The sequence below is a fragment of the Electrona antarctica genome, assembly GCF_951216825.1.
Source record: "Electrona antarctica genome assembly, chromosome: 3".
NCBI classification, from domain to species: domain Eukaryota; kingdom Metazoa; phylum Chordata; class Actinopteri; order Myctophiformes; family Myctophidae; genus Electrona; species Electrona antarctica.
In genome coordinates, this window is record NC_136808.1 from 19,686,425 (window position 1) to 19,710,502 (window position 24,078).

A 24,078-nucleotide genomic window follows, 5' to 3' on the forward strand; every position below is an offset into this window, starting at 1 on the left:
GAGAACCCTGCTAATGGGGAAGAAATGAGCCGATGAATCTAATAGGAATCTCACACTTCTTATCAAAGCCATTCCCCAGCTAAGCTTTAATTTACTACAAAGCAATCACAGCACTTTCAGATTTTGTTAGACATCGATGAAAGCTCATCATGCAAGAACAATGATAAATCTGAAAAGCTGTGATCTCACCATCATGACTTCTCAAGCATCCACTGCCAAATGAATCCAGTGGGGCGATGGAACTTCATTCAGTCGCAGGGGCAGTCACATTTTTAATGGGTCCCTGGCCCTCAAACAAGTTTAGGGATGGGACGATAATAGTTATGGTTTATCGTGATAAAGACGCTGTGATAATCACAGTGCAGACATTTTAATTTATTGTGCTTTTGTCCTACACTAGGATAAATTAGCTTTTATGGAGCTGCAGATTCAGTACCACTTAAGCCCTCTATACATCTAGACTTGTAAAGAGCATATTTGGTACGCTCTTATTTAACTCTACTACACCAAAACGATTCGCCAATTTTGGCGTTCTCCCAAGAATAGGGATGATGGGGGTTCAAGTGATTAAACAAAAATGACATTTTAAGTTTTAAGCATATTTTGATTATCGCAATATTGTTAATGGTTTTTGCTATAATAATCGTTGACCTGTAATTTTCACATTGTCTCATCCCTACACAAGTTCCCAACAATGTCTGATCACTTAAATATGGTGGGTGCCCCGACGCACAATACACACACATTAGCATACACTGAACTTGGCAAAGAAGTGTAACTATAGAAACAATTTTCTTGCCAAAAAGTCTGTTATCAAAGATAGCTCAAACTCAATTAAAATAATTAAAAACCAAGTGCATTACTATGTAACAAAGCTAAACTTTATTATCAAATAGGTCATATTGAGCTAATGTTCTTTGACAAACTGGCATCAAAATATAGCATTCCTTAATATAGTCTTTGGGTATGGCTAAACGACAGCAAGTACAATAATGTAATGTTTATATACAAATCTACTAAAACGAAAAACAATACAATTATTCAAGCTGCACCCACTTTCAATAACCTATTCCGAATGCAGGTGCTGATATACCCAGAAAAACATTTTGTGCGATTAAAAAAGTCAAAAACATGCATTGTTTTCAGTGAGGTATACTAGTATACCTGTTGCAATATATAAAATATCCAGCATTTAATCATGTCTTTTATATTTAACTAGACAAAAAGGGTAAGGGAAAAATACAAGACAAGGAAGGCTTCTTGTGTCCGTTGACTGCGTCGATCTAAGGTTTTCTGCGCCTGGAAGAATGAAACGGAACAGTTTAAGATATTGCATTATTGTTCATAACTGCAGGTACATGAAGTTATATTCCGTTTCCCACCTACTGTACATAATAATATTAGTACAGTGTTTCCCAAACTTTTTTAGCTCAAGACCCAAAAAATAAATTTGACATTGGCCTGCCAGGACCCAAACTAGTTAAAATAGCAGTGCAAGCTCACAAGGCAACACTTCATGCTGCGTTGTGAGCTTGTAGATCATCTATTCTTTAGAAAAATCATTAATTTATGAAAAATGTATTATTTTAAATAATAATAATTAACATAAATGTAGGAAACATATGGATATTTATTTACTTGTGACCCACACAAATGTGTCCCCCGACCCACAAGTTGGTCCCAACCCACTTTTTGGGAAACCGTGTATTAGTACATGTATTTGGAGGCACTTACTTTTGATAGCCATGAGCTACATTTATACTGGAGAGTGGAATCTATTTGAGAGAGACAAAAAAAAAACATGCATGTTACACAAAGACATGCTCATTAAAACAATAGAGAATATATTTAAAAGCAGATGGAAGGACAGGCTACCAGTTGCCTAAACAAACGAGTTGTGTAGAAAACAGGTATTTTAGGCCTCAACTGTGCTCCTTTGAGTGTAAAAACACATTTCTTTAAAGTGGACTGCTTACCACATTTTCATTGATATCGCCTGCAGGACAATCTCCAGACCCTGATCTCCTCTTGCGACTGACAGGAAAGAAAAGGGAGGGGGAAAAAAACATCTAGTGAGTTTTGACATCTTACCATATTTACCGTGCCTAACCTTAACCAAATGTATTGATAAAAAAGTATCCATTCCACATTCACTATGAGACCTCCGGGTATTTATACATTAATTACGAAATGTCTATCAACCCACTGGGAAAGGAAAACCTTTTAAGCAGCCGTGTGCTGCTGCACCATTTAAACTCAACAGTGGTGTTAAATGCACCTGGATTTCAAGTTGAGGCATGACGAGTATAGTTTCACGCAGCCAGACTTTTGCCTCCATCAATTTTCAAATGTTTCCAGTCATTCAGTCTGGAGTGTGGAAGCTCTGATCATGAGCAAAATATACTGTATAGCGGGAGTGAAGCCTCCTCCCCACTGTTTAGTCTTTAAAGTCACGCAAATTTATCCCAATATAAATCGAAATCATCTAAGCATATTTAGCTATATTTTTGTGAACTGAAATGCCAGCTTCCTTGCTCACATTTCGGGAGGTGTAGTTCCAGACTATATACACTAGCATTCAGAGTGTGGAATAGTTATCAGGCTATGCGAGACTATGACGAGGAATACATCCTGCAAAGAACTTTTTTTTTCTCCTTCTTTCTTACATAGAAATGGCATGCATAAATATCCATTTAATATTGTACCCTGGAGCAGTTGCAGACTCCTGTCTCAACGTCTCAATGTCAGTAAACTGAACACACTGACCACCACCTCTGGTTTTGAACACGTCTCCCTGAGGATGAAAACACACACAAGATAAGAGAGACAACAAAAATAAAGTACATTACGGTCCCCCCAGCTAAATGACAGTGTAACCAAATGGATCCTTCAATCTTTAACTCTTGACAGTGCAAAATGAACCCTGGTCACGACACGAGTAAATAAATATCCCTTAATTTGTTTTGTCTCCTTTCCTTTTAAATAATGAAATAAATTCCATAAATTAGAAAACAAATTATTAAGTAGTGGAAAATAGCTGACCTACAAGCTCACAACACAGGGCAAAGTGATGCATTGTGAGCTTGTAGATCTGCTATTTTCACTTGTTTGGGTCAATTTGGTTTCATTTTACTCTCTGAAGAGTTCAATTATTCTTAAACATCTGCATTACTTACAAGAAGTCTACAAAATTAGAGGACGTAGAATAATTGCTATTTTGAACATTTGTGGTTCAATACAGCATGGAACTGTGGACAAAATCTCGTCCAACGACAACAAAATATTTTACATTTTGGGTCAGAAAGGCCAAATCTCAGACAAATGCTGAATAAATAATGACCTAAAAGCATTAAAATGAAGCATACCAAAAATCAAAACAAAGGATAGGTCCCCCAGAAGAAGTGTCAAAATAAAAAAATCGTGCCATTTTTTTTACCTTTATCAACCTGGTCTCAATCTCGCCATCGGAGGCGAGCTCCTGGTGTGTGAGCATATATTTGTGGCATTTTGACAGCGCTTTCTCGCTGGCGGCCGACACCTTGATTGCATTGGGTAAGATTGGCTGCAGCACAGTGCCTAGGTCCAAATTAGAAGCTGGCGTGTGGTCTACCCATTTCTCCCCAGCACCCGCCGAGTGCGAGCGTCTGTGGCGCGGATGAACCGGCAGGGCCGTCTAGTGGTGGAAACACCGAATCAAACCCAAGTGAGGAAGAAAAACCAGGAAAATTAATTTCACATGATTATAGGCAAGAGGTGGGTTTAGTGGAGTTAGTAGCTACGGCTTGTGTGTAGACCTGTCACAATTATTACATTCATTGTGACAGCCTCAACTACTGCCAGTGTTTAGCAAGCGTTAGTTAATGCTGGTGAATTGAGAATGTCGGCATTACTGGAAGATCTACAGCATGAACTGAATGAATAGTCAACACTTTTGGGTTCTTTTAGTCGTTCTTTTAGTCGTACTTTTAGTCGTTTAGTCAAATCAAGACACCAAGAAAAGTGTTCAAAGAGAGAAGCGCTTAATCCTCCAGCAACACGTTCATTTTCATATTGTTCTTGGATTAGATTAAAAGAAAGCGTGATTCTGAAAGGTGAAAGTGGGTGCAGCTTGAATAATTTTATAGAAATCATCAATAGTAGTAGTTACATCTCAATAACAGCCATGCATGGGTCCCATTGAATACAGGTTTAAAAGATCCTTTCCCAAATACATCAAATGGCATTTTGAGAAATGGGGAACATGACTAACTTGAAGAAACTGTTTGGTGCTGTACTAAACCTACATTATGCGTTGTGTTTATAGCTTCCGGTTCTGCTAGCTGTGGACATCTTGACCCACCGGCCAGGGTCTATCGTTTGTGAAATTACCAATACATTGCACAAGCTGAGGAAGGGCATTATTCCCCCAAAACATCCACATGGCACTAGTAGTAAAAAGTACATTTGGAGTACAGTCCTTGCCTTCTTTATTATCATCTAATTCAGTGGTTTTCAACAGTGGTCCTTAAGGTGGTTCCAGGTGGTCCCCAGCTAAATGATGGAGTTGGTAACCAAATGGACCCTTGTAAGATCTTAAACTCTTGAGTATAAAATGATTTTGTTTTACGCTCAAGAGTTAAACAATCGTCAAACATTTTTATTAGGCCTATAATTTACACAATTAGATAATGTAGAAGAATTGTGATCAACATTTGCCTTTCCTAATGGTACCACATCAATACAGAATGGAATTGTGGACAAAATATTATCCAACGATAACAATATATTCTAAGTTTTGGTTCTGATGCTAAATCTCATCAAATGGTGGCCCATGGCTCAAATGCCAAATAAATGATGGACCTTGACATGAAGGGTTGAAAACCACTGATCTACATTAAGGATGGAGCACCCAGTTTTCCAGTTAGAATCATGAAGGTATGTACTATTCAGATACACTACATGTACGGCAGCTATAGATGCATGACTAGAGGTTCTACAAGCATGGCAGCGCAGTCTGCCCTACCACAACTAGAAAAGCAGCTTTAAGAATGTCACCAACATGATCAAAACAAGAACTCAGGCATCTACTTGTTGTACTATGGATGCATTTTTAGTAATAAAAAGGCAGACTACAAAGAACACGCCTTAAGCGGAAATTCTACAGCAGTGGTTCTCAAAGTAGCACCCATTTTATTATTATTATTATTTATCATTATATTTTCACAATCTGATAAACAGATACGCCGACTACTTTATAATGTTTTTATAATTTGCACTACTTTATAATGTTTTTATAATTTGCACGACAGATGTATGCATATGACGGTATAGAGTTTCAAACTAGTCTATTTAAGAAAAAGATGATCTATATAATTGTGAAAATAATAAAATGATTGAAATAAATAACTATTGAATTGTTTGCTAGCATGCTGCTTGTTTATGATATGGATATACATGGCTGAAGATATTTTCAATCTGTCTAATGGAAACTGCTATTCTCTCACGTTTTCCTCCGTGACTCATACTGACTCTTAGGGGGAAATATTTACATATTTATGTACCGTAATACTGCATAAATGTAAGGTTGTATTGTAACAATGAAAAGGTTTGCAGACATGACCATCAAAAAATAAATACATTTTGAGAACCACTGCATCTACAGGAATAGTAAAACTGACTACTAACCCGGTGACCTGACTCTAGGTTCAGCCCGTGGGCAGCGTGGGGTCTGCCAGTGCCAGGGGTCTCTGACCCGGTGTCTGTAGCCCAGTGCTGGCCTCTCCTGCGGCCCACGCTGCTGCTGCCGTACTGAGGGGTTCCCTGTCTGGTGGTGGGGTCTAGCGGGAGCTTCTGCTCCCAGTTAGAGATGCAAGAGGCTACTGAGAGACTACTTGTAGAGGTGGAGGTGGAGCAGGTGGTGGGGTGGTGGGGCTCCTGACCTGCTCTAAGGCTGGCTGGGGTTTGGCAGAAAGGAGTTTGGCTGACCGTGTCCTAAAAAAAGTGAGTGAAGGAAGGGGAGCAGTGTTGATTTCGCGTCGACTAAACTATGACGAGAATATGTCTTTTGAATACCTTTTTTTCCACAGAGGAATACTAAATAAAAACTAAGCTATGACTAAAAGTAAGACTTAATGTTGGGGACGGACTAGAGAAGAGAACCAGTAGAATTTTAACACTTTTGTATGCGTTTGGTTGCGCTCTGAAAATATCTAATCTAGATCTGCTACTTTCAGCAGACAACCAAGTGCAAACACAGCCATTACGACACTATGAGTCTATGAAGGCCTGCCAACATACATTTTGTCGACAAAATCAACTGTAGATTTACTCGACAAAAATCTTAGAATAATTAGTCCACTAAAACTAGACCTTTCAGATGACTAAAATATGACTAAAACGAAATGAAAAATTATTCTAAAGACTAAAAGGAAATCAAAATTTGCTGTCAAAATACACTGAAGAGAGTCAAGTATTGAAGATAGATGGGTTTTCCTCAAAGAGTAAACATGTTAAAGTAATGAAATGGAATGAAGCAGAATAGACGCTGAGGTTCATGCAAAATGTGCGAATCACACACAAAGATGCCAATATCAAATAGTGATGTTGAACGATACGCATCCTATTCCTGCGTCCGACACATAACACACAAGTTGTTGTTTCACCCTGATGAAATCTCAAAGACAAACTGCACATACACAAGGGGTAACATCTGGCCGGGGCTGAAACGTTGTAACGTCTAAGACGGGATTCAGGAATAGAGCAGACAGTGAATATTCCATATTGAATATACTGTTGTACATACTGTCTGGAATATGGAAATAAAGTGGCCAAAATAAAATGCGTCTCCGGGCATCTCTAACAGTCTAGCCACTGGGCTTTGCAATATTGCAAGCTTACAACTTCCAGCAAGTTCCAGCTCTCCCTTGCTGACCGCCATGCAGAAAGACAAACCCTGACTGGATAGATTGCTGCACTGAATGTGCACATCACTCTAATCACACAATGGCATTTTAATTGATTTAAAGGGATTCACATACTGTAGGTCAAGCTGAAACAAGCAATCAATTTGGAAAATTATGGCAGATAGTTTAAAACAAGACATGGTAGTTTTACAAAATGTATGTTTTCAAATTTGGGATTTTAGGCTATGCGTTAAATTGGTCCCAACAAACAATTGGTCCCAAAAAACTACAAAATTTCCCAGGCTGGGACCCGCTGGAATGATCACACACGGTCCCGGCGGTACTCGCTACACTGAAAGCGGTTCAACATCACTGTAATCCTACGACATTTACCTAATGAACAGACACCCTTCGACATCAATTACAAAACAACCGCAAAATACAACAAATTACTCACGGGTGTGGCCTTCGGCGAGCCGGACCTCTTCTTTTGCGGCGGGGCGTTGCGGTCTCTCTCTCTGGCCGGTCTCTTGGGCGTTTCTAGATCGATGGTAGCGCCGCCGCTGCCCTCCGTCACGATGGCCTTCAGCTGCTTCAACTTCTCATCTTTGACCCACAGTTTGTTCTGCATCTCCAACTGTTTAGCATTCACTCTCCTGTCCTGTGGACGTGAGGAACACGCACAATGCAATTGTCATATACTAGTATGAATTTACTTTTGTTAAGCTGCAAATTCAGCACCACTTAAACCTTCTGCATTTGATCAAAACAAACTGTAAAGACCACACTTGGTACGCTCTTATTTCAGTCACGTGGTGATTCAAGTGGTTAACAAAAGTGGCATTTTAAATGATAAGCATATTTTGATTATCGTGATAATGTTGTTAATCACTGTTATTTTTGCTACAGTAATATAATCGCAACATTTCATTTTCATATCGTCCCATCCATGGTTACATAAAGAATACTTTTTTTTTTTTTTTAGGGTAGTGAAAGTTTTATTTTGTGTGCGCGCGCGGCGCGTGTGCGTCAGACAGACCACATGCATGGCATAAAAAGGATTAACTGTCAGATTTCTTTAACCCATTTAGACCGGAGGTCGATTCTGCAAAATGTCTTCTAAATACTGACAGTTTTCTGAAAATCCTAGGTTTTTTTTTTTAACAATATATTTATTGCATTTTTCTTTTTTTTACAAACAGACAATACAACAGAACACAAAGAATACTTTGGGCTTTTTGGTTTTGTTTATCACCAAAAAGGTGACACGCATTAGGTTTCTATTCAGTTTAGTGAGAATATTCTAACTCAAATTATCAATATTTGAATTCAAACCATCTGGGGTTAAAAATACACCATGTCACCATCAAGGTCAACTTACACACTCCTTCTCCCACTTCATCTTGGTGTCGACGACCATGCCCTGCATGCGCTGCTCCATGCGCCTCCTCTCACCCAACTCCGACTGCAGCCTCTGCTCGCGCGTCTCCAGCTCCTGCTGCAGCGAACGCTTGTCCTCTTCATAAATATTGGTGGTCTTCTGCAGGATGTCGATCTGGACGACGACAAGCATTTTATTACAAAGTTTCCAAGTTGTAAACAAAAACTATACAAAATAACTACTACAGATTAAGCTCTATTATCTTTTTGGAATTATGCAGGCTTATATGCAGATTCTAAAACACCTTTTAAATCCTGACCTAAGTTTTCTGAAAAACTTCAGATATTTATTCCAAAAATCACAAAAGTTATGTTGCTATATACTGTACATAGCACAAGAACCCCAAAAGGGGTTCACGTCCTGAATGGGTTAAAAATAATAAAAGTAGCATGGCAGGCAAAGGATGAGTACTTGAGTAGATTACAGAAAAAGGAGAATTAGGGAGGAAACCTTGTATTCCAGCATTTTGGATTTCTTCTCCAGTCGTTCCATTTCAGCCTTCTGATTGGACATGATTTTGTCTTTCTCGTCCAGCTTGGCTCTCTGCTCATGGATGTAGTTCTCCTTAGTGGCAGTGAGGCTGTCAAAGTCTTGTTGCATGGAGCGCAACATGGAGACTGAAGAAAACAACATGGTTAATGGTTACTATGATGAAGTAAGCACAAAGACCTCAACATAGTGACTATGAAATAATCACAAAGACAACATGGTTACTATGAAGTAAACATGGTTTTGAAGTAAACACAAAGACCTCAACATGGTGACTGTGACGTATCCAGATAATCCAGACCAAGCTGTTAGGGCAGAGGCTATAGCAGTAGCATAGAATTCACAATACCAGAGCTACAGATCCTTACCTCTGTTCTTGAACTGCTCACTCATCATTTGGCGGATGTGAATCCTTCGCTCTAGAACGTCTATGAGACGAGGCAACGTCTGGTCATCTGCCGGGTCCACCAACTCACATGGAGGCAGGGGAGGAAGGCTGTCCATGAGCTGAGTCAGCGATGTTGGGTCATCTGTTAACAGTGAACATATGGATTCAAGCAAAGTAGAAACTGAAAATGTTTGTGTATTAGTGTCCGGGTAGCTCAGTTGGTAGAGCTCTCGCGGCGTCTCGCCTTTGGAAAACAAAGTCATGGGTTCGATATGGGCACCGCCAACTCAGCGTGTTAGTAGCACAGCTTGGGTGCGGCAAGTCGTGCTGCAAGTACTGGGAGCTGATGTGGTAGTTGTTGTAAGTACTAGTGGGAGCTGATGGTAGGTGTGGCGCTCCACCTCAGCATCCATCTCCCAGGGGTTGTAACAGGGACAGACTGTTACTGGCGGATACCAACAATAAGCCACTCCCAACCTACTTAGGTGTGACCAAGTCTTAATGTGTGACGGCGATTAATCGATTAACTATTAACATCCCTACAATTAACACAATATGTTAAGTTATGTTTTAGTAACATTTTTCCTCCAGGTGAAGAAATCACAGATTGAGGCTTTAAACCTTTGCTTTTAGACAAACAAAAGATTTGATGGAAAATGCTTCTGAACATATTGCTATAAGCGGCAACAGCGGTGAGCCTATAAGCTCGCACTGAGAGCTTGTAGATCGGCTGTACAACATGCTTCATAGAAGACACGCTGGCTTCTATGGAATCCAAATGACTGAAATCAGTCATGGCGGCTGAGAACTTTAATCCATGTGAACAGTATAGAATTAGTGAAATTAATAAGGCTCGCAAGTGCGTCTCTAAAATGTTTCTAGACTTATAAATAAATGCACTGTTCCCAGCTAACGTTACAGTTTTCAGAAGCACATTACCAGGGTGGATGGGTCCCCCCCGCTCGTCCAGATTGCGTGACAGCTCCTCCTTGAAGGCCTGGTTCCTGTGTCGACGTCCAGAAGCAAGCACACAGATGGGCCGGTCTACTGGCCGGGCTACTTCCACTTCCTGTGTCATCTCTGCAAAACGCATGACCAGCTACAACACAAAACATGGCAACCAATGAGAACTGCCATCAATTATCAAATTTGTCATTTTAACTGCTCAGATTCAAGGAGTTGGAGTTAGCTGGTTTTGTCACACAAGTACATTTTAATGCTTTCCATTTGCTTCAATATTTTCTGACCAACACTGTGCGGAAAGGGTGTTCAATAGAATTGATTTATCGAGACAAAAATAATGAAAAATGGAGCTAGGTGGTTTCTGCAGGACAGCGACTATAATATATAAGTACAACTTCATGTTGATTTTAACAAACGTTCAGAAATTCTCTCACTACAAATCAACCAGTCAGTCTTACCATCGTTTCTTCGTAATCATCTGCTTTGGGATTGACGCACACCACCATCCTGACCTTTCCTTCACCGTCAAAGTAATTCTTGAACAGATGTGTGACTTTTGAATCTCTGTATGGCACCATCTGCTCAGAAGAGGAAGCTCAGTCAGTGAGAACCACAGTTACTGAGAGATAACCAAGAGAACGTTAATATAAAACAAAATATACGAAAACCAACCTTATTTGTCCCACACATCTGGTTCTCTCGCAGAACCTCTATGCACGTGCGTAGTGTCATCAGAGATTGGTTGATGTTGCCTGTATTTGGGACATCACGACAGGCATATCATTTAATAGTCTAAAGCAGGGCTCTTCAACAGGCAGTCCTCAGAGTTACTACAATGGGTCCAAATACTTTTACATTAACCACCTGAACCATCCATAGTCTAAGGAGAACTTTAGCCAAAAATAGCAGATTTACAAGCTCACAACACTGCACGCTGTGAGACATTGTGAGCTTGTAGATCGCTATTGTCGGCAAAGAGGTTTGGTGTAATGGATAAAAAAGCGACGAATGTCTGAAAATACAAATCAACATGAATCCAAAATACACTATGATCGTGCTGTCAAACGATGAAACTATATGGTTCATCTCTCTGTCAACCGAGGGGTCCATGGCCTGAAATACGTTGAAGACCCCTGGTCTAGTGGCATGTAGGTACATTCAAATGCAAGTCTGCACAAGCAACGATGCACACGGTGAACTGACCGGCTTCACGGAGGCGGCTGCCCTCGGCTCTGGTCCTGCTGGTGCGCTCACTTCCCGCCAGATCCACCAGACACAACTGACTCACGTTCACCTGGTTCTTATCCTGCAATCATGGAATGAAGCAAAATAAAATCTCATGAGTGAAAATGTTGACCAGTTGAAGAAATCATAGATTGAGGCTTTAACCTTTGATTTTATGAAATGTCTGAGACATTCATGTTTATTGTACTGTATTTTTTTGGTGCTTGACATGCTTTCATAGAAGGCTTCTATAGAATCCAAGTGGCTGAAAAAAAAAGGATATCAGTCGTGGCGACTGCAGTCACTAGCTACAGTTACGAGTGCGAGATACCCAAAGTTTGTGGGACAGAAATGGGAACGTCTGTGTTCACCTGGAGAATGTGATCCCCATCTGCGTCGAGTGGTGCCTGGGCCAGTTTGACTGTGAACACACTGTGGGAGCGAGAGGACTCGCGGTTGAGCTGCGTGTTCGCAATTCTTCTTTTCTTTTGACCTAGAAAACAGCAAACCGTTAACATGCCGTACGTATTATTTGTTTTAGTATAGAATGGTATTGACCCTGTATGACCAACAAATGCAGGTTAAAGGAGAATTCCAGACCAGCGCTATCCATCTTATTATATCCAACAACCAGTGGTAGAGGGAAAAAAATACATTCACAGGGGTTTATCGCAGCTCCGAGCATTGGGCGCTGGTTCTAAAGCCCAAACCACACAAGAGGGTCGGGACAAAGCGTTTTTTTTTTTTTTTAACGTTGTCCCGACCTGACCCTTTGGTGTGGTTTGGCTTTAGGCTCATTCGCCGTGTTACAGAAGCCCCTTTCGGACAAAACACTGTAATGACTTTGTTCATTATTAAAGACAGATGTGTAGGAAAACAAAATGAATTGAGCGATCAAAATAAGTGATTTAGCCTAAGACCCAGCGTGCACGGTCAGAGCTGCGTTGTTATGTTATGTAATTTTTCACCTCATTATTGGATATAACATCAGATTAAGATAAAACGTTTAGACCGGAATTCTCCTTTTACTTTAATAGACATTAGCCAAGTAGTTATGAGAGGCTCACCCTTCCAGAAGACTTCAAAAGCCTCCTCTGTGGATTTCACCTCAACCTCTGTGCAGCCAGACACATACATGTTGTGGTTCTGATCTTCACGCAGAATTTTGGACTGTGGCGCTCTGAAAACAGTTAACACCGGTATGCATTAAGTTTAGAACATGCTTTACAACAATGTGTCTTTGCTGAGACATGTCATGAAAATGTTGAAAGTTAGTTCATCTCAAAGTTGCAAACTGAAATAGCTGTTGTAAAGTTAGGGCAATTGGTAGACGCACAACATGCATACTGAAAACCTCCAGACACTGCACACTTGCACAGGCATTCAAGGAAGCATAAGCAGTCTCCAATCCAAATGAAAAATAGCCGAGCCATGAAAAATAGCTTGTTAATGAAGAGTAAGCAGAGGGCTAATAAATAAGCGACTTAAATGATGCTACATACAGGGTGTTGGATGAGGGGGGAATGGGTGGAAGTCTATTAGTGGAGTAGGAGCCGTTTGAAATGTCAGCTACAGGCAAGACGTTACAACTAGGATACAGACTACAGTTATGCATTATTCACTGGTGACATACATGAACTCAGTGTTCCGTACAGGTGTTCCTCCACCAAGCCACCTAGTAAAAAAAATAGGATTTTTCAACCCAAATACTATTGAGCAACGAAGTCTGATGTAATTCACACATTCTATCTGGGTTTTGCCATAGACTTATTGTTTGATATTGCATGAAATATAAATCAAATATGAGTGACTGACTGACTATGGTAAACGATAGAGAAACCTCAGCCTTTGAACAACATTGAGCCACTGGACAACGTCAGAATTGAACTAAACCTTGTGCCATAATCCCAGGAATGGACAGCAAAACATTAATCTACCACACCTTTTACCAGGCTTTCAGGTGAAACATAGTTGTATATGGATTCACCACAATTACGTATATCAGCATATATTATATGTGCACGAGGCGAGTTCTAAAACTTCTGACTCTGCGTACCTGCAATCATGAACAAAAGATGAACAATCTGCGCATGCATAAAGTGAGTGGGACTTTTCCGTTTGTAGTATTTTGCCACTCAGTAGGCGTTCCCACATATCTTCCGGGTATGATGATCATGACCCGCCCTCTATTATGAGCCATAATTGGTGTTTGAAAAACACACGCCAACCCAGTCCGTGCTTACTTTGGTCTGATGGGGTCATATGGCGTGTCTTCCAGGAGATCATATATGTAGTTGTTGTAGATCTCGATGTAAGACACAAAGACGCTGTAACAACTGTCTTCATCCACACTTGAGGATTTGCACGCTTCTTCTGGGCTGATCATGTCTGCAAACTCTGGGTCCGCCTTTTGTCTGAAACGCAGAACCAAATATATCACACACACAGCCTCATGTACAATTGTCTAGATCGGACAGTTAACTCATTAATATGGCCGATTTTACAAATACTTTCAAAATCAATAGTTCTCACACTGTCAAGATTGATCAAGTTATCTGCTATTGTCTAATAGCCAGTGGTGTCATGGTTGTAGAACGCAGTACCACACAGTGGTACCAAAAAAAATAATAACGTGCACATGCATGCACGGCTGCACGCTAGACCGCGTCCCCCTAGATCAGAGGTATTCAATCCTCTGTCCTCAGCGACCTCTCTCTCCCTATGCTTTCCTGTCCAACGCAGAAGTGAGCAAAAATACTCAAAACAGTAATAATAATAATAATAATAATACATTTTATTTATAAGGCGCCTTTCAGGGCACTCAAGGTCGCCGTACAGGTTAAAAACAGTTGATACAAAACACAGTTTAAAAGCAAAACAAAACTAGGGCACAGTAAACTCTAAACAGTAAATAAAATCACTACCTTGAGGAGGGCGTTTTGGGCGGCAGCGGTTGATTCTCTCTCTTCTGTCTCTCCAGGAGGGCGTCGACTTGATTCTGGATCTCCATCCCGTTCTTATCGTCCGGCTTGAATACCTGACGGGGACGACAAGCAAATGTTCACACCACGGTCAAAATCTTCACTACTAGTACTTGAGATCAACAACATTAAAATACAATTGAATGAATCCTTACAAATCTCTTGGCCTGCAAGGGGCCGATGCTGTTGAACAGCATGTCTAGCACACGAGGAAGCAGTCCGCCTTCGCCAGGGTAGCCGGTCATGGTGAAGGTCTTGCCACTGCCTGTGACACCATATGTAAACAGCAGACCTGTGCAGGGAATAGGGATTAAAGCAAAATAAAATCCCACCAAATGTTTGTTAATCTAATCTGTGAAAGAGTGTGAAAGGACTAGCCCACCACACACTAGCACCGTTTCATAAACAATTAGCACAATGTGTAGAATTGTGATGTACATACATACAGTACACCAGTTGAAGAATGTCTGAGGTCATTTAATAGGATTTAAACTTAAAATAACGAATAACCAAAAAATAGGCCATCTACAAGCTTACAAGACACCGTAGATGACCTATTTTCTGTGCATGACATGCTTCTATAGAAGACATGCTGGCTTCTATAGAATCCAAATGACTGTGAAATCAGTTGTGGCGACTGAGAAAATCGATGAGGCTGTGTGAAACAAGCAATATCCCAATTCAGTATTTTGATCCTTAAACTCATCAGAAGTAACATTTTCAAATGCTTATAAACACACCGTTTTGCTTGCTTACCATTCTTACAACGAATGAGATCCTCGACCAGCGGCATGGACACATCTTCAAACAGCTCCATTTGAGTGGTTTTGATGCCAAACACCCTTTTGAAGGAGTACTGCGTCTGACAAATACAAAGAGAAGAACAAGCATTATGAAAGAGAGAGAGAGAGAGAGATATATAGAGAGAGAGGGAGAGAGGGAGAGAGAGAGAGAGAAGTCAGATATTTTTTAAGAACCGTCAGTGTCAGCCGGGCCGTGCTAACAGAAAGGTTGAGAACCGCTGGACTAGATCATGTTACCACTGTTTCCGTGACCCATTTGTGGGTCACGACAAGGACCCATTTTTATGGGTCCTTGAGTAAAAAAATCTCATTTAATTTGAGAAAAACAAAAAACAACCTTATCTAAGATATTGCATGGATAAAAAAAAGATATATAGATGAAGTAGTAGTGAAAATAGCCAATCTATAAGCTTGCAACGTGGCGTGAAGCAACACGTTGCGAGCTTGTCGATCGGCTATTTTCACTAGTTTGGGTCCCGGCCGGGCAAACGTCTAATGATCTCTCTTTTGGGTCTCGACCTGAAAAGTGTGGGAATCGCTGCATTAGACCGCCGTACCTCTTTAAACTCCCCGTTGCGGTTCGCTTTGAGGCCATCGGGAGGGTGGAGCTGAATGGTGCTGTTGCTGATCATCTCAATACAACATTCCACGTCCTCTGCCCCCAGTGGACGTATACGACAGTACACCTACACAGAGAAACACCGCGATTACATTTTATTATTGAATACAATTCCAGACCACTTCTTTTGTTTTTTTATTTGACAAGAACACAGCTAAGATTAAAACAAGAGCAGAGTGAAGATGCATTGTTGTGAACTTACGCCAACTGGGTCTTTCTCTGTGTTGGAGGTCTTCTTTTGGCCATGCCTCCGTGGAGTTTTACCTTTTCTGTAGAAGAGTAAAGATGGTTTTAGAGGCAACATGGATCTAGATGTGTAACGCAAGTTAACGTTACCTGTAAGTCAGTCCCTGTGTGATGTTTGGGGGTCCCTAGATGACAGTAAAGTGACACTTTAAGGAATGCTCACATTGGCCCATTGTGGGTGGGAAAAAGTACTCGCTTACAATACCTTGCAATGTGAGGTGTTGTGAGCTTGTAGATCTGCTATTTTCGCAATATTTATTTGTGGAACAGAGTCAAACTCCTACAACTCTTAGACCCCTTTTCCACCGGTTGGTTCCCAATGGGAAATTGGGAACCGGTTCGGTTCTTTTTGGTTCTTGGTCCATGAGCCAGAAGTTACTCCAAAATTGGATTGTAAATTATGAATTGAGTGGGCAAAACCATACCAATTGTTATCACCATGAAACTTCCTGTTGATTACTTACACAAAGACAATGATTTATTGCAGTGATTCTCAACCTGTGGTACTAGTACTACTAGTGGTACGAAGGACCTTCTCTGGTGGTACGAGAAATCTTTCCGAACATGAAAAAGGTGGGGGTGATGGGGGGGTGCAGGTTTTGTTGTTGGCTTTGTGCCGAGCGGATCACAACAAACTAAACCGTGACAACGCAGTGGCCTAAAATGGACTATAAAAGTGTGGAAAACAAGGAGAATATTTTGACTGCATTTCAACTGCATTGCGCATCGCGAAGCTGCAGTAAAAGTGAAATTTCTCACGCATTTTTCTCAATCGTTAAAGTAAAACTTGTCACTAGTGTGTGTGTGCGTGTGTGTGAGAGAGACAGTGAAAGTATCCCGTGTGTGTGTGTGTGTCGTGTGAGAACTGTAAGAGTGCCAGTTTTATTATCGTTCATTTTTGGCTGACAACTGTGGGAAAATATTCTTATATTTTGATATATTAATTAGAATAAATGTCCCTGCTGTGTGATTAGAATGGGATAGGTTAGGTGTACGCTACTGTATTTTTAACAAGTCATAATTGTGGTACCCAGAGAGACAAACCTTTTTTGAGGTGGTACTTTTTAAATATGCAACATTATATAGGAAAACAAAAAGCTAACTACTGTGGAAGGGTTATGATATATTAATTTACTTATATTGATCCTAAGTCCTATAAACAATTTAATATAGGTATAGTTTTGCCCACTCAATTCCTAATTAACGTTCCAATTTTGGAGCTCTGGCTTATGGACTAAGAACCAAAAAGAACTGAATTGTATTGGGAACCAACTGGTGGAAAAGGGGTCGTGGTTGTTATGGTGGTGGGTCCATAGTACAGTTCAAAGCACTTTGGGAGGTCCCCAGTTCAAATATGATTATTTTGGGGGGGGGTCCCCACTCCCCAAGTCAAATTATTTTGGAGGGTCGCGGCCTGAAAAGGTTTAGAACTACTGCTCTAATTATGATGTCTGCAGTGCCAGAACAACAAGCCAACGTTAACCGCAGGGCTTAAAGCCCCCAAAAATCCCAAGACTGAAAATGATTTTTTGCAAATCTGCACTGATGTCATTAAATGACCCCTATGAAATCCTCAGGACTGAAATCAGTCCCTAGGACTGAGAACTTTAAACCCTGTAACCGGAATAACCGGAATCCGCTGCCTGCCTGCCTTAGCCTTTCATACGTTTATATGGACAAAGTATAGCAGACTCTCGTAGATGTATTTATCAATTCTAAATACATCTACGAGAGTCTAAATCTTCGGCTAGCCAAAGTAAGTGACAAAACAATCAAAATATATACAGGGGGTACAGCTTTGTGTGAACAGAGCTACCGGTATCTCACATTCTCACTTGCTAGTTCTCTAGATTAGTAGACTTGATAGCCAGCGAGCTAACAGCTAACCTAGTTCGAGAGTGTACGTTAGCAAATAGCATTAGCAACCGTTAGCTCCAACTATTTACAAATAAAAGTGCGTTAGCGTTAGTTAGTGACGAATCATACATTACATGTGATTTCGTTGAAAAGATAATACAACTGCTTTGTTTCTCACCCTGGCCGTTGCATTGTGTTGTCCTCTTTATTTCCAAACAAACTGAGAAGAAGGCTCTACTCGGGACTGGTTGAACTCTCTGTTGTCGTTGTGCTGTTGCAACATGGATTTGAAAATGTTTCCCTCTTGAGGAACGCCGTCGGTTGGTCCGTTTGGACCAATCACAGAGCAGACGGCGCAATCAGCTGGTTGAAGGCCCGCCCACTGGTGAAACCATACTGAAACTCGTAATGACGCTCCCGTTGACTCGCATTGTAACAATGGAATGCGGAAGTGCTCATTCTATCTCAATGGAATAGTTCCAGCCATAGGAGCAATGCTTGGAACTATCACTCATAGGCACTCGCTTTGCGGCGAGATCAAAGCGTGTCACCACTCTCTTACTAGATTACTCTGGTGAAACTATGACACTGTGCGCAGATCTACAAGCCCCACAGTGCGTCGCGTTGTGGGCTTGGCGATCTGCTGAAAAAAATAATCATCTTTGGTTTGAGCTTGATACCATAACAGATCAAATAAATCACTTGTTTATTGTTTATAATGTTTGTAAACATTGGAGTGAAACAGAGAAAGTTCAGACTGCATGCATGTGTGTTTATATTTAATCGTTTAATTAAAACATTAGAAAGTCGATATGAAATTAAAATCTTGTGATGCACATCAGTGAGCTGGATGCAATCTAACCTGGAGGAGAGGAGAACAGATGGTGGAGGTGATTAGGGAACAAACCATGTGATGATGTGCAACCCAGATTCGGCTCAAACAAGGGACTTTAAATGCATTTCGCTCCTATGCCAGTGCCACCAAAATGTGAAACTGTGTCTTGAGTGTACAGGGTTTGATGTAGGGCCGGGCCTTCATTTTCGGCCTGTTGAGAAAACGGCTGCTGCACTAATAAGTTTGGGCACCGGGAGACAACGAAGAGGAAGGATGGATGGACAAGGATCAACAGATGGAATGTCGGAACAGGTCAGCTCCATATATGGAGATCTAAGGGTTTGAGCCTTGAGGTCAGATGTAGATTTGCTTTCCAATATTAATGACATCAGGGATCTCCATATATGGGCTTAATATTGATGACGTCACATGATGTCTGGGGTGACCAACAGACTGACTGACTGACTGACTGACTGACGGGAAATGCACAATCTCATAGTAAATGTTGAACGTTGAACAACTGCTGTTCTAAATCCTTTAGGCCCGTTATTGACCTTATACCAACCTTGAAACGTACCTTAGTTACGTCGCCATCAAACAGCCAATAAGGGACCCCCATTCTTACCCCAACATACATACATACATACATACATACATACATACATACATACATACATACATACATACATACATACACACACACACACACACACACACACACACACACACACACACACACACACACACAAACACACACACACACACACACACACACACACACACACACACACACACACACACACACACACACACACTAGGGTGACCAGATCCAAACTGTTCAGTATCGCTTGTGTGGGACAAGTGGGATCCCCCCATCCCACTTGTCCCACACAAGCGATACTGGAGTACCGGGTTAGCAACTTACTACTTGAGTTTCTATTTGAGTGCTATATTAAATGCCTTGATGTCATATTCGACCATAGGCCTATTGGCTATCATTAATAAACTCCTCTGGTGTCTCACAGTTTGTTTTAAAATCATGCTTTATTTTTATGCTATTTTAACAGGCTTAAAAACACATCTTGCAAGAAGAGACAATGAGAGAGCTTTACAACAGAAGGCCAACTATTAGGGGAGTCAAGGGGACTAAACTATTAGGGTATTTGAACACTGATGCAATTGCCTGCCTGTCCCAATGTGGGACAGGGTCTCAATTTGTGGGACACCTGAAAAGTCTTGGAAATGAGGGACTGTCCCACGCAAAGAGGGACATCCAGCCGATCGCAGTACTTACGCACTCTGCGTGCGCAAGTAACAATGTAAGTTGTATATACAACGTCTGCTAAGAGGATTTAAAACCCAAGAAAGCCTATGGCTTGTGTCCATTGAGGTCCTTCGTACTGATATGTACAGCATGGTTCCCAAACACTGGGTCGGGCGAGTGACTATCCTTTTATTTTTCATGTATTTTTTCATCTATCTATAAATGCACTATGTCTCTGTACGTCTGTACGTACGTGTGTACGGCTGTATCCACGCAACTCGAGAACCGTTCTTTAAATAAGACACACAAGTCCCACACCCCCACGCCTCACAGCGAGTGCAGTGCCCGGTGTCAGGTCGGTCGGACCCACGGTTGTCCAGAACCCCCACAAATGGCCTCTGCCCGTGCTCTGGACATAAGGGCCCCTGGGCAGGGTCTGGCCTGTTCTGACTTCGCAAATATGTTCTCCATATTTGGGCATGCCTGACAAAGAACTCCATATATGGGCATAAAAGGGACACATACATAATAACTGGGTGGGGCATGCATTTCCGGTTGTCCAGAAAGCCTCTGCCCGGTCTCTGCCCTGGCACTGGACCTGATCACCAGACTAAATTAGTATAGTATACTAATTTAATTTGTATGTTGTCGTGACATCTCAAGTAGTGTCTAGTGTGCTTAGTAGTCATGCCCAGTTTAGTTTGTGACTGGCTTCTGTGTCGGTACATTCTCCAAAAGCCAGTAATTCCACAATCCAGTGGCATGACATCATATATCTGTACTGCTTGCCTCTGCTGAACGTCAAGAACAGCCTCATCAGAGCCTGGTAGGTGGAATCATTGGTTCTCATTGTTTCATTTAATAAAGGGTGGTGTCAAAACAAAGACTGCCAAAGTATGCATTTGTTACACTGTTGTGCCTGGCTGTCATGGCCTTCAGACCTCCAAAGCAAACCAATACGACTACTTCTTCTCTGCCTTCCCACCTAATTCCAACACACTCTGCTAGTTTGGGATGGCTCAAGGTAAGACAGGCTTAAGCAAATAGAACTGAGATTGGTATTTAAGACACATGATTGACACCCACACAGGCACAGCCATAACACTGGAGGGAGCGGCAACGATCTGGTACCACCCACATTTAGAATAAACATTGGAAAGTATACTCATTCTACCTCTGCCTCCAAAATATAGAATACCATCCATTCGATTAAAGGATGTGTAACACTGGTTTCTTTCAAAATTGCCCTGAGAAAACACCTATCAGGAGACCATGAGGGAGCTAAAATGCATGTCTTTAATAGTGTCTGTATTTGTTGATATGTTATATTGTGTTAATTTTGTATGCGTATGCTATGTTAATTGATTAATTTTAGTTTTGATGTCTTACTGTACCACATCACATGCTCGTTTACATTTCTGTCTAATAAAGTATTCTAATATTGCAGCATCCCGGGGTTGGACAGGAGAGGGACTTCTCCTCCTGGCATCCACACGTTTATTATTCTGATATTGTGTTGTTATTGAGTCATGGCCTCAAAGAAGCAGAATGAGTTACATACAGTAACATGTGTTGCCATGCCTGGATTTGACTGCCCCCTCCCCCTTACCAGTGGTGTAGTAACTATAAGTAAATTTACTCATAGCTATACATATGTGCACTTTTGAGGTTTTTTTCTAATATGCCATAATGTCATAGTAAATCAGTGTCATACTATTCTGTGGAAAACCTAGAGACTGACATTCAGTAATTGGGTCTTATGATCAAAATAAGAACATTATAATGGTGTGTAAAAAAGAAAATGCAACAAAATTTGCCACGGAAATGGCAAGTACAGACACGTATATTCAGCCCTGATAAAAGTATTCCTATCAACAGCTGTTATTTGAACCCATAATATACCACATTGATTGATTGATTGATTGATTGATTGACATTTTTATTTCACAGTATGGATACATTTCAAACGAAAGCGCAAGTCAATACAAAAACGTGGACGAACCATGATTAAGCATTTACACGTCTTTACAACAGGGTCCACCTTTTTCAATTCATCAGAACATTTAGAGACGTACAAATATACACTTAACAGGAAATCATCATATAAACAAAGTAAAAAAGGGAAAAACATGTAGGCCAGACACTGCCCCCGCTGCCACCCTTCTCCATATATGGAGCTGACCTGTTCTGACCTGTTCTGTCCCTTCAACGTGTTTTCCCAGTTAGTGGCCTCCAGAAAGAATATCAATTAAAATGTTCAATTCAAAGGAGCTTTATTGGCATGATAACACTTGCGTTGGCGATGTAAATGTATGTTTAAACATACATTTAAATTGCCAAAGCAAATGTCAAAATATAATAAAACAGTTGAAAATAGGGAAAGTAGATACAGTTGGAGGGGGTACAGCATTGTGTAAACAGAGCTAAGTCACATTGCATCATTATATACATGGTATAAAGCTTTTTGAAACAAATAGCAGCAATCTTTTGCAGTCACTTTGGGACAAATAGCAGCTTTTTTCCCTCTCAAAACTATTTAAAGAATATCATATTAATGGTTTGTTGGTTTGGTTTCTTGAAGATGGTGACATCTGTCACCTGAACCCCAGCATTATTCTGGGGAGAACTTTGGCCCCAAAATAGATTGGCTATTTTTGGCGAAGAGATATTGTGTAGTATAAATGGAGAAATGCAGTCCAAGTAGGACAGTTGCAACCCCAGGTCTGTTCTTACTATGAAGCCTCAGTCACACTATTGAGACGGCTGTCCGTGTCTTGTGTCTTGTCCGTGTTTAATGGCCGTCCCAATGCATTTCCAATGGAAGTCACATGGTTTGACAAAACATTTTTGTTTGATGGGGGGGAGGGGGGCACAACACAGCCTAAAACACGGACATTAAACACAGACAAGACACAAGACAAATGTTGTATGCATGTTGCAACAGTGTGAGTGAGGCCTTAGTGGTTAAAGCTGGCAATCTACTTCTAGAACTAGGAAAACAGACACACGTCTCTGACATGTTACTATAAATAAATGAGATGCATGCCAGGATTGGACTTAAAAAACAGGGGCATTTTTTAAAACAAAACAAAACAATGTAGGCTACTTTACACCAGATGGCGCTGGCAACAACCTGTTCCACATCTGTGGATGGAGGAAGCTCCTAGAACGGAACCATTCACATTTTTGTCAAAAGGGGCATATATAATATTAAAAAACAGAATTATAAGTCCCATGCAGCATGCAGCTACTTTGACATAGGAAGTGTAATGTACAATCATTTTTAGTATTGCAATAGTCAATAGAATATACAGTGAATATCAGCAGTGGATATGAGAATGAATAGTAGTGAATGGTACATTTATATAGCGCCTTTATCCAAAGCACTTTACATAGATTGCGCATTACATTCACCCATTCACACACACATTCATACACCGATGGCGGAGGAAACCATGCAAGGCACCAACATGCACATTGGGAGTAATAGGGTTCAGAGTCTTGCTCAAGGACACTTCGACACTAATTCTGGGGGAGCCCTGGATCAATAGGAACCTTGCGATTCCCTTCCGGCTGCTCTACCGGCCACTCTACCACTGAGCCACTGCTGCTCAGTGTACAATTGTGTACCGTTATGTACAATCTATCAACACAATCTATCCTGAATATAAAAGTGAATTAAAAGAAAGTCTCAGCTGTTATCAGTAGTGGTGGAAAGTAACTACATTTACTCAAGTACTGTACTAGTATCATTTTGAGGTACTTTTACTTTACTGAGACTGGAGTATTTCCAATTTCCAATAATTTCACTTCTACTCCATTACATATTGGATCCAAATATTGTACTATTACTCCCCACTTACTTTGTAGATTTTGATTATTATTACAATTATTACCTACAATTATTACCTTTTGAAAATAGCAGCTGATTACTTTTGGTACTTTTGATGCCTATACTTTTTTACATTTCGAATTCCGGGCTTTTACTTGTAACAGAGTATTTCTATATTGCAGTATTGATACTTTTACTTAAGTAAAAATTGTGAGTACTTTTTCCACCACTGCTTAACAGGCATTTGTCAAGGTT

At 40.8% G+C, this 24,078-nt stretch overlaps 1 protein-coding gene across 3 annotated transcripts; it reads right to left on the reverse strand.

The window, feature by feature from the left end:
- Positions 1 to 863: 863 nt before the first annotated feature.
- Positions 864 to 18,206, reverse strand: LOC306920076 (kinesin-like protein KIF23). Of its 3 annotated transcripts, XM_079496695.1 has the most exons (23): positions 18,071 to 18,206; positions 15,992 to 16,058; positions 15,728 to 15,856; positions 15,124 to 15,229; positions 14,523 to 14,659; positions 14,311 to 14,423; positions 13,630 to 13,800; positions 12,454 to 12,566; positions 11,758 to 11,879; positions 11,366 to 11,468; positions 10,835 to 10,914; positions 10,621 to 10,740; positions 10,139 to 10,298; positions 9,180 to 9,341; positions 8,773 to 8,939; positions 8,263 to 8,436; positions 7,339 to 7,542; positions 5,665 to 5,970; positions 3,437 to 3,673; positions 2,706 to 2,794; positions 1,977 to 2,034; positions 1,735 to 1,775; positions 864 to 1,299 (listed from the first exon to the last, which is right to left on the reverse strand). In XM_079496695.1, the coding sequence occupies exons 1-23, from the start codon at positions 18,082 to 18,084 to the stop codon at positions 1,284 to 1,286; spliced, it is 2,889 nt and encodes a 962-aa protein (XP_079352821.1). In that variant the 5' UTR covers positions 18,085 to 18,206; the 3' UTR covers positions 864 to 1,283. The 3 variants fall into 3 exon arrangements, with proteins under 3 accessions (XP_079352821.1, XP_079352822.1, XP_079352823.1); XM_079496696.1 differs by lacking the exon at positions 5,665 to 5,970; XM_079496697.1 differs by lacking the exons at positions 3,437 to 3,673; positions 5,665 to 5,970.
- Positions 18,207 to 24,078: the final 5,872 nt, after the last annotated feature.

Excerpts from the sequence above, each read along its gene's own strand:
- LOC306920076 (XM_079496695.1), bottom strand. Across the intron at positions 7,543-8,262 it reads TGAAGTGGGAGAAGGAGTGT|GACAGGAGAGTGAATGCTAA; the intron begins GTAAGTTGACCT and ends TCACGTCCACAG. Across the intron at positions 2,795-3,436 it reads TTGAGACCAGGTTGATAAAG|GGAGACGTGTTCAAAACCAG; the intron begins GTAAAAAAAATG and ends TTTCATCCTCAG.